This window comes from Oryzias latipes, chromosome 7 (assembly GCF_053564925.1).
Source record: "Oryzias latipes strain Hd-rR chromosome 7, Olatipes_Hd-rR_3.1".
Lineage (NCBI taxonomy): Eukaryota > Metazoa > Chordata > Actinopteri > Beloniformes > Adrianichthyidae > Oryzias > Oryzias latipes.
Window position 1 is genome coordinate 12631696 of NC_136243.1, and position 15696 is coordinate 12647391.

The 15696-nt window shown below is 39.6% G+C and overlaps 1 protein-coding gene across 1 annotated transcript; it reads right to left on the reverse strand.

Moving 5' to 3' along the window:
- Positions 1-136: 136 nt before the first annotated feature.
- Positions 137-15595, reverse strand: ints11 (integrator complex subunit 11). The gene is made up of 17 exons (XM_004070898.5): positions 15387-15595; positions 15053-15150; positions 11768-11841; positions 11441-11669; positions 11231-11329; positions 11122-11156; positions 8400-8538; positions 8232-8296; positions 7398-7587; positions 7231-7314; positions 7068-7157; positions 5766-5928; positions 5552-5662; positions 3564-3625; positions 3252-3394; positions 1899-2028; positions 137-421 (listed from the first exon to the last, which is right to left on the reverse strand). The coding sequence occupies exons 1-17, from the start codon at positions 15412-15414 to the stop codon at positions 362-364; spliced, it is 1800 nt and encodes a 599-aa protein (XP_004070946.1). The 5' UTR covers positions 15415-15595; the 3' UTR covers positions 137-361.
- Positions 15596-15696: the final 101 nt, after the last annotated feature.

Below are 15696 nucleotides of genomic sequence, written 5' to 3' on the forward strand. Positions count from 1 at the left end.
CACGTCAGAGAGGCTTGTTTGTCCCGCCTATTCGCACAATTATGGAAACACAAAATCACGGGGGGGGGAGGGGCATCACCATTAATCATGTAAGAACAGCACTGTAAACCTTTCTAAAGGAATCAAAAAGTAGATATAATATAAAAAGAAGCGTTTAATAATGGTGACTTTTCAAAATAAAACAATTTCTGCCTCTAAATTGTTTAATCCACCCATACAGGGAGACAAGCTTGTTTACAAAGGAAGAGCAATGGATTGATGTTATTTACATTGAAGAAGTCAAGTTTTTGGGTGCCAGTTAGGCGTTTGTAGCCTTTAAGAAGAAGAAAAACAAAAAGAACTCAAGACGTTTACTTTCTTGTCACATTTTTGGAAGTCCCTTTTTCAGCACCGATGAGAGAAAACTCCCGAGGTCTTCATCCTGGTGAGAGAAATGCAGTTCTTCTTGAAACCCATACAAAAATGTAAATACACATTAATTAAAACCACAAGTGGCGTTCCCAACAGACCATTTCTTTCAAAATAGCAGCTGATTTGTTGGTTTTAGCTCCATAGCAACAGTTTTACTTTTGGGTTGTTTGAAGGTGACAAAGAGGTTTATGTGACTGATAGAAGAATTGGCAAAAGTACATTTTTGATTTTTTTTTGTCCACATTCCTAATAAATTCATTAGAAAATATACATAGAGAAATACTTAGAAATCCAGATTTTAATGTAACTTTCTGTATATATGCCCTCCATCATGCTACAAGAACAGAACAAAAACACCAAAAACACAATCTTCATTAGAGTGGCTATTTAAAAACACTGTTAAACCACAGAGCTAGCAGAGGAAAAACATTCAAAGACACAAAGGCCTGTATGTGTTTGCTTTTCATGCCATCAGTGCTCTGCATGGAACACTTGTAGCCACAGAAAGTGTCGTCTTTCCACTGTGGGTGACAGAGATTGCACACAAACCAATGGTTTTATAGCTTCTGACAGAGCCACCTGCCTTAAAGGAAGTCTGTGCGATCAGGAAAAGCGGCGTCATCTCCTTACCGAGAAGGATGCCCAGTTTAGCTTAGTCTGTTTAGTTGAGCTTAACCATTACCTATTGAATGCTACGACTGATTTCATGTTCTTCTACAATTAAAGGTATGAAGCCCATTAGGACGACGATTGTTGTAATATTGGGCCATATAAATAAAATTTAATTGAATTGGATTGGATTGGACATCCCCTCAGTTTAATTTGTTTCCCCAATACACAGTGTCATCACTGAGAAAAACTTCTCATCAATTTTATATAAATTACTGAAACATTCCAGCTGAAAACCATAACTGTTTAGAATGTGCAGCAGGTCAACCCTGGTCAATAAAACGTTTTATTTAATTGAGGGTCGACAACAACGTGTTGGACGTCCCCTGTCCTCTGAAAGGGAGCTTGGGAGAAGTTGTCAATCATTTGTTTTGAATATTTCAGGTGGGGGCCAGTAGGCGCCATTGTGCGTTTATTGAGCCATCTGATTGGCCAGTTTATGACTAGAGTAACTTGCAGTAAAGAAATATCGTGGAATAAAATAAGAGTAGCAAGAACATGTAAAAAAAAAGAAAAGGTATAGAACGACTGAGTAACAGCTGTTTATTTCTCTACAGAAGTCTGTGGGATTTTGGCTTTTTGGAACTTCTTCCTGTTTGGAACAAAAGGGGGGGGTTACTCAGCCCAGTTCTCATTTACAGTCAATGATCCCAAAGAGGAACCCCCCCACTGGACTTCTTGTCTTTATAAACTAAATCATGACACTTTTTGAACTTTTTTCATACATGAATCAACTTTTTTCTTTTTATGTTGCTTCACTGAAAGAAACAGAGTAAATCAAATGAGATGGTTACGGTAAACGGCTGATGTTCAGGTACCTGATAACTCCAGGAAAGCAGCAGGATTTTGGCGTTTGCGTCTTCGGCGGATGAGGAGACTTTAATGACGATGGACTCCACCATGACCGTGCCGTCAGGGAGGTGCTGGATGGTGTAACCTTTTAACAGGCTGAGGGAAACGATTACAGAATGTTATTCTGCAAACAAACTTTTTCCAACCAGACTCTAAATTACATTCACAGCTAAAATGTAAGAATTTTAAGCTCAAGAAATTAAAAAAGGAACAAAATCAGCTGCTATAAATGGCTAATGCTTTCCTTTTCTGTGTTTTTCTTTGGACATACAACCCAAATGCTGCTTTTGATGACTCCAGGGAAAACTATTTATTCCAAATTGGAGAGTGTCTTTAGGACTGATGTGCAGCAGATTCCATGCAAAGCTTCACAACTGCTTCTGGCAGCTTGTCTTCACTTATTCCTGATTAAAACAGCTTCCAGTTCTCAGGTTTTTCAGGACCAAAACGTTTTTTTCCTCTTCCATTAGACATTTTCAGTGAGCCTCAGGAAGGACAGGTTTGCTGGCTGTAACTTAGAACTCTCCAGGATTTTCTTTGGAACCAGGTGGGGAAACATCTCCAGCGTTTACATTCTTTTGACTACCATAACTCTTCAACCCTTGATGCAATTAAGATGGGTGTCACGATTCATTTTAACAATGATTAGATTCTTATCTGTGGTTGAAGATACGATTCATAGTCGATATCGGTTCATTCTGAAAGATCCTATTCAATTCGATCCACTGACCTAAAACGGATCCAGGACGTCTTTAGCCAAAACTCCCACCAGTGTGACTCAGACATAAATGCCCGGGTGAAGGTGAAGATTTCCAGCTTTTTGTATTTCTTGCATGATAATCAAATAAAGCTGGGTATCTCCAATAATTTCCAGAATCCAGTTCTGGATCTATTCAATTTTTTTCAGTTCTTTTGACCCACTTGATTCAATTCTGAATTAACACGGTTTACACATTTAGACATATTTGTATAGAAATCCTGTTGCGAAGAAAAGTGGCTATGCAATACTTTACGTAAGGAATGTGTTGCATGACGGGGCAAAGACGATTTTCTAAGCGTAAGAATCCGCTGATTCACGTTGAGGGTGTTAAATGGTTACAGTTTGTAGAAAAGTGCGTTATTTAGGTGCCACCATCTTTGCTGTTTAAGGGTTAACCAAATTATCATCCCATTGGAAGGTTGGACTTCTCTAAAACTTGTTTTCTAATTCTTCTTAGTTGGAACAAGACTGGATGCACTTGTACAACAAAAATGTCAAAGTTGGTCAAATGCAAAGTAGTGCAGATAAAGTGATGCTGATGAAGAGGGTGTCCCCTCACCTTTTCAGGTGTGTGTAGATTCTGTGGAGTGTTTCGGAGTCGCTGTGCGGGTCCTGAAGCGGCACCCGGCAGGTGAAACGTAGCTGATGCTCGTTGAGGCCTAGCTCCTTCAGCGCCTGCTCCGATGAGACCAGCTTCAGACTCTGCGCTCCAGGAACCACCAGCAGACCGAAACAACACAACACAAGTTAGTTATCAGGGAGAAACGCCAAAACTCTGCAATGTTTTAGTAGCTTTAAATGGAAGAAAAAACAAATCAGACAAAAGGAGATGGTTCTGATTGAACAGAAAGAATGATTCAGCAAAACTCACGCTTTCCTTCATGATCAGCGTTCCATGCATGCTGCGGGGCTTCTTTGGATCAGGCAAGGGTCCTGCAACACAGCAACAATGTTAGTTATATGTGCTCTGATGTTATGTTGTGCTAAAATAACACAATCCTTTATGTTGTAAAGTAAATGTACAGTTCAGGAGGATTTATTCGGTTCATTGCAATTAGGTTTATTGTAGAAAATAGAGAAATCTTAAAATAGAGATTTAAATGAGTCAGGGCTCTATACTGGATTTTTCAGATGGTGAACCTAAAATTAAAATCAATGGTCGCAACGGTCCGTTCTGTGGAAAAAAAGCTTACCAGTAATCTCCGCGACTCTGAAAGTCTCAGTCCTGTATGTGTGTAGAATAGAATAGAATAGAATCTTTATTTCTATAGCACTTTTCTGAGAGCAAGTCAGAAAGTGCTATGTGTGTGCAGATGTAACACACCTAGAATAAGAATGTTTTGTTTGTGAGAATCGGTCAGTTTGGGTCCATGCACACACGCCCGGTGCTGGCTGCAGTTGGAGCGGATGAAAAAAAGTCCGTTTTAAATTCTTTAACATAGAAACTTAAGCTAGACTGTTTACAGCCCCTCCCAAACCCAATCCAACTGGTGCAACAAAAATAGCGAGCAATATCAGTTTTGATCGAGTAGCAGATCAGACGAGGAAAACAAAGACGTTCATGGATCTATTTATCTGTAAGATGCATCAGAATGGAGCAGAGCAGGGAGACGTCGGTTCACCCAATTTCTTTTGTCTGAGCTTTTCAAAATGTATGAATTTCATTGGAGTGCGTCTTTAAACACCAGCTTCTTCATGTAATTTATCATTTTTGTAGAACTTTGTTTCAAATAAATGGCCTTTTGTTTACCAGTTAATAAGTTAATCATTTTTCAGTCTGAATGCCGATATTGACAGCGATTAAAAAGGAAAGTAACCATGAAAAAGTGCTGAATGCACTCAAAATGAATCAATATCGACTTTTTAAATGCAATGTAGTGGAGAAGGTGGGTGTACCAAACCTCTGTGCTGGTGCACCTGTGAAATAAAGTTAGGCACACCTGTGCAACCAGTGCAACGCTCAATGCTCATAAGTTTATTCTCATAAAATGTTGACTTTTTCAGCTAATTTTACGAGTTTATTCTCATAAAATTATAATTTTTTTCTCCTAATTTTATGACTTTATTCTCTTAAAATTCCAACTTTTTTTTCAATATAACAATTTTGTTTTAGTAAAATTTTGAACTTGTTTTCTCATAATAACTTTGTTCTTGTAAAATTACAACTTTTTCTCATAATTTTACAACTTTATTCTCGTAAATGTGTATTTTTATGGTGGCCCTAATACTCTGTTGTAAAACAAAGACTTAGTGGAGAAAATAACATTTTTTTGAACAAAAATCTCTCAAGAAATTCTCTCTCGTGTGAATTTCATTTCAGGACAAAGTTAAGGACAAGAAGTGAGATATTTGTTATTATACTGTGTTCACATTAAAATATTAAAAGTGTTTGGAACCTATCAAGGTTGTGTAATTGTAATTGCCTTAAAAAAAACTCCAGGGTAAAATATCGCTTTCTGGTAGTGATTAGGCTGTAGACGCTCAACTGATCTCATTTTTATTAATGATATTGTAAAAATTATTTTTAATGTTGTGGATGTAAATTTAAATATTAACTATTAATAATATTTATGGATTTTTTTAACTTCTTAAATAGAAATAAGTTTATAAAAGTGTATTTAATTTTTGAAGCAAAATTGAGCACTAGAATCATCCAATGTTCAACTTTGGCTCATATTTCTGAAACTGTTGCTTTTGTGGCCTCAAAACACTAGTTTTTACTCTTCTCTTATTGTCTTATCAGTGTCATCGCAGATCTGAGTCTGAGTGAAATAAGTCTGTTTCGAGGCAGGAGGAAATTCCAGCTGATGAGAATTTTAGGTTCTTGTGACAGAAATGTTCTGTGTAGGCGAGCGGTACCTCCGAGAGCCATCTCCCTCTTCAGCAGGTTGACGGACATGTCCACGGGAACGCTGGGGTTTGTCTTCACCGTCACCGTCTCGCCGTTGGCTGGCATGTAGCAGTCTATGCCTGCAGTTTAAAAACAGGCGAGGAAGCTCAGAAACTCTAACCACAGCCGTCAGTATTCTCTTTCTTCTCGTAAACAGCCCCGCTGGATCTGAGCCGCACTCACTGAACTCCTGCTCGATCTTGCCCTTCAGAAACTCCATTTTGGCCGCCTCTCCGTGCACGAGCAGCATGTTTCGAGGCTCAGCCATGCGGATGAGCTGCATGATGCCTTTCGCGTCAGCGTGAGCGCTGAAGGACATGTATTCCACCTGCAGCTTCACGTCCAACTGCAGCAGAAACACATTATTGCTTAGTTTAGAGCAGACAGCTCAACATCCGCTCATTTGACTCCTCCACTACTGATCAATTCAGGGACATCCAAGTCCCACACCGATCCTCTTTTAATCTATTACAAAAGTGTTCCTAGTGTTCTTTTAGTCATGATTATGCTGTTTTTGGCCTAAATCTAAAAACCTGTGTCGATTTCTAGGACATAGTTTCTGCAGAGCGGCAGGAGTTCATTAAAAATTTGCCTCTGAATTGTGGGCGGGAACGTTGATGTGGAGTAGGCCCGCCCCCTTCCCATCATCCATTTGTTTACATACTCTCCTGCTTTTTCCAACTGCATTGTTTTTATACACTCACAAGCTACTTTATTAGGCACACCTGTTCAACTGCTCGTTATTGCAAATTTCTTATCAGCCAATCACATTGCAGCAACCCAATTCATTTAGGCTTTGGGTTGCTGACAGGAATCTAGGTGATTGAAGTGACTTTAACGTGGCATGGTTGTTGATGCCAGACGGGCTCTTAACCCAATAGAGCGTCTTTGGGATGTGGTGGAACGGGACATTGGCATCATTGTTGTGCAGCCGACAAATCTGCAGCAATTTTTCAACTTTGCCCTTTACAGTGAGCTCTCTGGAATCTGTGGTTCCCAGCCACATGTTTTTTTCACAGAACGAGTTTAATCGTGTCTACATTTAGTTATTTCATCATGTTTTATTTACTTATTTAAACAGTATTCAATTGCACAGCATCTTTTTAAATTGCGGTTGTGTGGAGATGCTTTATCATTAAAGTTGGCTTAATTTTGGTGAAAATTTGCAAAACATGCATCTCAAAAAAACCTGTACAACAGAAATGCATCAATTTTCTAAAGGAAATATATATTCAAAATATTATTAAAATTGAAACTTGAAAAGTGTTGGTTTTTTTATTCATGTAAATGGTTTAAACATTTATTTTGGTTTAGATCAATTCTCCTTTGTGAATTTAAGGTAAAAGCAAGAAAAAGATAAACTATAATTTTCCTAAATTTCTAACCAAAAACTAAAATATGACCTGTAAAAGGAATGAAACTGCTGTGGCTCCCCCTAGAGTTGGAGAACTGTAATAACAGGATGAACCTTGTGAAAGTCCTTACCGTTGCTCTTCCCTCCATCTCCAGCTTCCTTTGTCCATTGAGGATCTTGTGACCTATAGTTCCTTGGACACAATAGCCTGGCATGATTACCTGAAAAAAAACATTGTTTGATGTCTTTCTATGTGAAATTTATTGCATTCTTTTTATTTGTCTCAAGATTTACCATGTTCTTCTCATTGCCTGCCCATTTCTTGAAAATCTGCAGAGACTGGCCAGCGTGCAGCATACCCGGCGTGGCGAAAACCACCTGAAAAGCCATCATCTCCAGCTTTGCCGTCGTTTGATATTACAGAATGACAAATTGTAATCCGGAAACAGGAAGGAACTCACCATTGGTCCGGGATTATCCGCGTAGGAGCGATCAAAGGCCTTGATGTGCTTAAACTCAAACATATTCCTCTGCACAAAGGTTTTCCGGATCTTCTGGTTGGTCCACGTTATGAAGAGCTTATAGTAGTGGTTTGCCTTCTCTGTCATTCCAGTCGAGAAGTAAATTGGAGCTTTTAGGTTCATTCTCTCCCTGTGCAGGAGAGGATTAAATTACTAGTGAGCCAGAAATAACAATCAAGAAGCAATTACAGTAGAGAGGATTTAAGTCATTCAACCATCAGCAGTAATGAGGCAGATGTTTGAAATAATATTTCAGGTCTCGTTTGCAGCTTTGCCAGAGATGTTCTTAAAGAAAGAAATACTACAGAATCTCTGAGTTTCTCAAGTAAATTGATACATTTAATAGAACAAAATACCAAAAGGTAAGGCTGCACGATATGAGGAAAACTTGCGATATGCGATATTAGAGATTAATATTGCGATAACGATATAATTTGCGGTATATAAAAAAATAGAAAAATGCCAAAAACATCATTCCCATTTCATTGCAACAGTTTAAAATTACACTCCAAATGACCCTCATCGACATAGGTTACAAACATCTAACATAATAGGCCTCCATCTGATTGGTAAACAATGGGAAGGCGTCCATCTGATTGGTCAAAGCATAAAGGGATTTATTTGATTTGTTAAATGCGTCAAGCTGCCATAAGATTGTTTTAACACATTTTGGGTTTACAATTTATTGCGATATTCACAGTCTTTTGCGATATGCCTATTGCAGAGCTGGATATTGCGATAACGATAAATTTGCGGTATATTGTGCAGGCCTACCAAAAGGTCTCCAGGAGGATGCAGAGTTCTTGTGCTCGTCCAAGAGCGAAAACTGGAATGAGAACCTGCAGGATTCAGAAGACCACAGGCGTGTTAAAAGGCAAGGAAAGGGGGGAAAAAAGTTATTTTCACCTTACAGACAAAGGAATTAAAATCAGACATGCTTACCTTTCCTCCTCTTTCGATGCTTTCGTGCACCTTTTTCAGGAAATCCCTCTCTCTGCACCTCTTTGAATCACGGATGGTGGTGGCGTATGTGGACTCGGAGATCAGGATGTCTGGGCGGCATTTATCAATCCACGCGGCACTGCAGACGGACAGCGGGGGGGTAAAGTAGCATTTGGGTGTTCAATTAGGGGATTTTGAAATAGTTTTTTTCGCTGGAAAATAGCGATAAGAACAAAAAAAGATACTAAAATAAAAAATTAATTTAATCTGCTGCTTTAAATTTGAAAAAGATCTAAAAGAAATTCTGTAGTGGATTGCCCAAATAAATAATTTAAACATGAAAAATGGCTTAAAACGTTCTAAACAAATAAATAGAGTGCAGTTTAAAGCAAATCAACTCAAGCCTTCCTTTTCTGTACAGTATTTCCATTTCAGGTCTAGGTCACTTTTGTAAAGAAAAATCTCATCAAATTTCTGAATTAGAGTAAAGAGAAATAAAGTCATCGATTAGCAGCTAACTACTCTTAATGCTAAAAGTCAGTCGGGCTAATTCTGTCCCTCCTGTGTGTCACTGAGACAAGGACAGTCCTGAATTTCACGATATTACCCTTGAATGGAATATGAGTGTTTTAGGAGTTTCTGGGGAAATTCAATAGGATATCCACACAGATTATCATCAGCAGGACTGAAACACGCCAGTTTTCTTCTAAATATTGTAATCTGGCTGCAATTAGGGACAACCCCTTGGTTTACCGAGTTCAGGTTTCAAAATAAAAGAGGTATGCTGTGAATCTTTTCATTTTTACAACATTTATTTACAATTAACAGATTAAAGTTTGAGTATCTTTAATGGGGGAATCAAGTAAAAGAGGAGACACAGGTTTATCAAAGCGCTACAAGGATGTTTTCATTTATTTCTCCTTGATCTTTTCTTTTTACCAGGTAAAAGCAGTGGATGCAGTTTACTTTTCTAGGCATAAAGCTTAAAGTTTCTCAAATGCCACCAATGTTCACACAAACTCAACCAAATAGTAGTTGTAGCAACAACAACAACAACAACAAAACTTTTGCTTTAGACATTTTCTTCCACAAAGGCATATGCTGTAAGTTGGACCGTATCATCAAAAATATGGCCTTTACAAGGTTTGGCAAAGACTGAACAAAAATCAATGTTCTCAAGTACTCTAAAAATAAATATGTTTGCTAAAAATATCTTGAGCTACCCTGTAAAACAAAAGATTCAATAATTAGGGTTGTGAAAGACGATTTACGCAGGTCTCCTGTTTTCTTCACCTGCTTTCCTACCAAAAGACAAACCTGGGGTTCAGGGTTCCTCTGTTTTAAAAGAGATGTTCCAGTGTTTTCAAGTTCATGCATCTCTTTCCTGCTCTTTCATTGTTGCAGATACTAATATGTCTCTTTTGTGGTATAACAGATGTTTGAGAGATTTGATGCTCAGTATCTTTTTTCTAATTGTTGCAAGGATTAACTTGCGTTTTCTGCCCTATCACAGATCTTCAGCAGATTATCAGATGTTCAATCACTACTACAGCTAGTAAGTTAAGTTTTAGTCCAAACTGCCCTGACGGGTGGATATGGGCTGCCTGTGGCGAAAAATGGGCAAACCTATATGCAGGTGGTCAACATGATATATCGAGGTCGTAGACCGCTCAGTAACCCTAATTAGACTGAAACCCTTCATGAACCTTTTTTCTCCTGATATGCTGTAGGCGACAGGCTTTCGCAAACACTCACACCACATTAAGGAAGGGTGAAAGGTGAGACGCAGACATGTCGTACGGATTTTTTATTTTTTCAACCCCCCCCCCAAACCCTGTGCAATGCACAAGGTGCCGTTTCAAGTGATAAGTGTGCATCCATTGCATGCTCCTTGGACTCAGCCTGACTGTTAGAAATGAGGGAATCAGGCAATCAGACCACAGTGTGTGTGGACATCTTACGAGCACTTACGCATCGCCTGCACGCTCCGTTCCCTGCGGGCTCAGCGAGGAACCGGTATTCACACCTTACTGACAACTAAAGCGTGGAGTGAGGCCATGGTATGACAGCATCATCCAGACGCCATAAGTATGTGCAACTCACATTAGCCTTACAAGTATTTCACAATACACCTAACACACGCACAAAAATGGTATGTTCCATTTCTTGAAGTGGCCATACAAGCCTCAAAGGGACTGCTAGTCAGGCCTGCACTCCTCTTGAGCTCTGGACGCTCTTTTCTACGACCCTACGACCCATACAGGTGCTTGTGACTCAGGCTTTGTTCATGTTTTTTGTGTTTTTGTCCCTTTTCTATCCTCTCAAACTCCAAGCGGTAATTACATATAAATGGAAGATGATTAACTTCAGAGATTCTGCCTTCTACGGAAACTCAAATGCTCAGTAGAGGAATTTTCACCCAAAATATTTTAATATACCGGTAATCTATTCTTCACTTCATATTACGATTATTAAAACACTGAGAAGGGATTTGGGAGGAAAAAAACAGCTTTAATGAACTCAGAAGGGTTTGGTGTGCTATGTTTATAGTTTTGTGCTTTGAGAAAACCTAAGTTAATGCTTTTCAAAAAATGTAATTCTATTAAATAAAGAAGAGTGGTGAAAAGACTGGAGAAAGTGAGTGTATTTTTGGTTTGTAAAGGTGTTAGTTTAGCTAAAAAGCCAAAAAAGATAAGGAGGGAATAAAGTGAAGGTCCCTTACCCCAAATGTCTGTCTGGTGTCATATTATAGTCTCCCTAAAATGAAAGGAGACTTTATTTGAGTCGGCATTGGCTTCGTTTGAACACAGCTCAGACTTGTTTACACTCACGGTGTAGACCACAGACTCCGATCCCACTTTGATGTACACCATGGCGGCTCCCAGGACATGGCCTGCATAGTAAGCCTTGATCTCCAGCTCATCATCCACCTGCCAGCAGCCAAACAGAAACAGCTTGATTTGCCATCAAAAGAGACGAGCAGCTGGCTCAGAGGAACACGTGACGGGAGCGACGCGTCCAGCTCAGCGTCAGACAGGCACCTGAACCGTTTGGTGGAGGTTCAAAGGAACCACTTTTTTCATGCAGTCCTTGATCATTTGCGAGGTAAAAAAGTTTGTTTCCCCCTTCTTGTCCACGGTGATCTTTCGGAAATCCTCCAGCAGAATTGGACAAATGGCTTTGGTGGGATGGGTCATGTAGATGGGCCCGTCGTAGCCCACCATCTCGCTCATGTAAGGCAGAGCGCCACAGTGGTCCAGGTGGAAATGACTGAAAACAGAACAAAAACCTTGGTTTACAACTTTACTGATGTCTTTTTTATTACTTTAAATAAAGTTTTGCAACTAGATGAAACGCAGACAACAGACCTGATGATCACACAGTCCAAAAAGTCGGTCAGACGGCCGTTTTGGGTTACGTAAGAGAAGTCTGGAAAACGTCTCTGAAACAGTGAAACACAGTTTAACTTACAGCATATACAAAGTGAAATGTATTATTAAAATGTGAACTTTGAGAAAGTTGTTGATGCAGTTAGTTAAATAAAATGTCATGTAAACAAATTATTAATCACAGCATTCTTTTTTTTAAATTAACTACTTATTTACATAAACCTTTTTTTTATGTTATTATGTTCATTGAGAGAAAGAAAAAAAGTGTCGAAATATAGACATGATTTTTGTCTTTGCTATAGGAAACATTGTTTTCAGGGTAGATAAATTTAATCGTAGTTTTTTTTTTTTTTTAAAGTGTAGCTTAGAAAAACTCCTTTGAGAGATTTGTTAGGGGTTTTTTTATATTTGCATTTCAGAAAAAAGTTTCAGTTTTTTTTTTATTTGTAGACAAATAGATCCACGTATGTCTTTGTTTTCCTCATCTGAGCTGGAATCTGGATCAAAACTGTACGGCTGATGGCTCCAATATTGCCATTTTTTGTTGTACCGGTAATGTTAAGTTGGGGTTGTGAGGGGATGTAAGATAGTGGGCAGTGGCGGTTCTACACTGACTTACTCCCTGGGCGAGTAACCCCACCAGCGCCCCCCTCCCCCTCCGCACACATACAAAATTTGACAACAACATCCTGTTGTGTTCCTTATATTCTATTTAGCCATTTTACAAAAAAATGCATGACTTTTCTAGACTCGTATTACAGCGGGGGTCAAACTCAGTCACACAGGGGGCCTAAGTTAAAAACACGCTTAAGGTTTTGGGCCGAAGAAGATAAACATTTACTGAACACACTAAAGCTAAACTTTTAAACCTTTCAAACTGAACTTTTTGAACATAAATATGAATAAAAACAGGAACACAAGTTAAACCTTAAATAACTTGTAATATTTTGCTCTCCATAGAAATATATTCTGTCAAAATTATACAAATATGAACATGCTTCTGAACAAAACAATGAAAGCCTGGAAATATTAATAAGAAATTACAAATCAAATAATTCCGTTTTTTTTTGCTCTTTCATCATTTTTTAGAGCATTTTTTTAGAGCTGGACTCCTGCTCCATTTTTAGCAATAATTTCTTAATGTGTGACGTCCTGTGTGTGTCTTTGTGAAACATATCAGAGGGATTAGATCTAAAAAATAAAACTTATTGTGATTAATATGTTTAGGTCTTATAAAACATTAAAGAATAAATCATAGAACTCATCAGTGGGATTATTCAAAAAATATTTGGCATTTCCCTAATTTTGTGCAACACCAACAGTAGAAATCCTCCAAAAAACCTCAGTCCATAAAAAATGGTCTGCGCTCATCCCCCCCCCCCCCCCCCCCCCTCCCCTTCCCTCTGACACACGCGGCTCCGTCTCTATGACGGGAGGCGCAGCTGCGGCTCAGAGTTGATTGTCAGATAGAAAAAGACTCCCAATCACCTGTTAGTGTGATTCAGCCACCGGTGAGTTGCGCCCCCCTCTCGAGTTTTTTGACTTATGTTCCAAAGACTGCCGCAAAGAGGTGTGGCCGCAAATGTCTTGCAGCAGAAGGCGGTGGTCACGTGCGTGTCGGGTCTGCCGTGTCAGAGCAAGGAATTGTGGGAAATAATCCCCATTGCCTGCTTTTGTCGAAATTTGGTTGAGCATGGGTGTTTGTTCTGCCCAATTCCTTTTCATGTGCCTGTTTTACGTTGTTTCACTCTGAGTTATTTCATCTTTTTTTTTTTTTTTTTTTTTTTTTGCACCATAAGTGTGAAGATCAAATAGGATGAAGACATTCTTAACAGTCTGATGTATCAAAATAAAAGTGTTGAGTGTCGGCAGCTGAAGCAATTTCAAATTAAAAGCTGCAAGCGTAACGCACGCATCGGGCACGCCAAATGCCGCCCCCCACGAAGTGCCGCCCTGGGCGACCGCCCACATTGCCCATATCAAAAACCGCCACTGAGAGTGGGAGAAAGTGTAAACAAAAAGATGATAAGAAAGTGAGGGCGGGGCAACTCCACACCAACAGTCCTGCCCAGAACTCAGAGGCTAATTTTGATGAACTATTGCCGCTCTTCAGAAACTATGTCTTAGAAAACGACACCGTTTTTTATTTTTTTTATTTTGGCTAAAACCAGCATATTCTTGATTAAAAGATCACTGGGGACGCTTTTACAACAGATCAAAAAATGACTGGAGTCGGACTTTAAAAACATTTAATGACTATATCTATATACCCAGGCTGTGTCCCACCAAAGTGGGGTAGCCTAGACAGGGCACACATTCTTAACTCCCTCCTTCTCTTCCCCAAACCCTCCTCCTTCAGTGTGTGTGTGTGTGTGTGTGACTGGTCTAAGGCCTGGCCTAAGCCACACCACACTGCACCAGGGTCAGCTGCACAGCCCAGTGTGGGCACCTCCACAGCAGGGCCTCAGCCAAGGCTGGTTTCCCCTTGCCGCTTCATACCAAGACCAGACCTCTACCCCACCCATCCATTCATTCATACACAAACTCTCTCCACCCATCCCTGTCCTGAGCAGCCTCTCTCCCCTGCACCACAGTCATCCCTCTTGCATTTAGCGCTCTTTTTACACCCTCTGTCCATCCCATTCGCGGTCTTCCTCTCATTCTCACTCCACTCACATCAGATTCGTACACCTTTTTCACCAACGCTCTTTCAACATGTCCAAACCATCCCAGTGCCTTTTGCTCTGCTCTATAAGCCAACTCTCGCAGCACACCAGTTCTCTCTCTTTTATTTTTAACACATTTAAATGAATACAGTACGCGGTATACTGAAATAGTTAGATTGGTACCTCGACTGGTGACTATAGTTTCATTTTTTATTTGTTGAACACTTTGTACAGTGAGCTGCGTAAAAAGTATTTTGTAAGTGATTTTAAACTTGATGCAACCTCGTAAAAAAAGAAGAAAAGAAAAAAACACGTCACTGTCATCCTTCCTAGACTGAGTCCTGTTCCTCCATGGGTTTGTCGTTTCATCTCACTTCATCCTTTGGAAGATTCTTCCTGGTCCACGGTAGCTAAATCCTCAACTCTGTGTATTCGTTTAATTATTTTTTACAATTTCACTCATTCAGTCCGGCCTCTGCTTCACATCAGACCGGAGACTCTTCCATCTGTCCCCATAAACGGTGAGTACCAGCTCTCTCAACCTATAAGCGCTTTACGACAGGGGCCTGCTGTTGCCATGGTAACGTCGTTCACTCACGTCGTCGTTGTATCCCATGTGCATTCCACAGTCCAGCATGATGTTTTTGCCTCCGATGGAGACGAGGATGCAGCTGCGGCCCACATCCTGTCCAGCACCTTGGAGGAACACGCACGCGCTCAATAAATCCACACACAAACTCATGGTTATATGAGCAGCTTTGTCCGTTTAGCAACACGTAGGACGGAGCTAACACACAACAGTTTGCGTGGTCCGACAAAAACACACATTGTTTGCTTTGGTTTCTAAAACTCCACTAAGAACTACAACTTTCATTTTAAAGACATTTGTCTGAATGACGTGCTAGCATGCTAACCGAACCTGCTGGACTTACCCAGAGGAGTTACTTTAATTTCAGGCATGTTGTCTTAACCGGAGCAACCGGTGAACGAAAACGACAACGTTTCCCGACCTTTTGGTCAATTATAACTAAAAGAAAAGCAAATGTTTAAAGTATTGAGGTTTTACAAATAACAATTCATACTGTTTTTCAAAGAAGCAACTAGCTAATCTGCAAAAACAAAACTTCCGGTTTACGCTTTCAAAATAAAGAAGAGCCGACGAAAAGAAGTCAAAAGTACTTCAAAAGATAAACCTGTCAATTACATTTTTTGAAATGTTGTATGATTTACTTTATATATTTA

Coding starts and splice junctions, on each gene's coding strand:
- ints11 (XM_004070898.5), bottom strand. CDS start 15,414: ATGCCTGAAATTAAAGTAACTCCTCTGG. Junction 11,330..11,440: donor ACCTCCACCAAACGGTTCAG/GTGCCTGTCTGA, acceptor GGCTGCTGGCAG/GTGGATGATGAGCTGGAGAT. Junction 3,395..3,563: donor CGCTGATCATGAAGGAAAGC/GTGAGTTTTGCT, acceptor CCTGGAGCGCAG/AGTCTGAAGCTGGTCTCATC.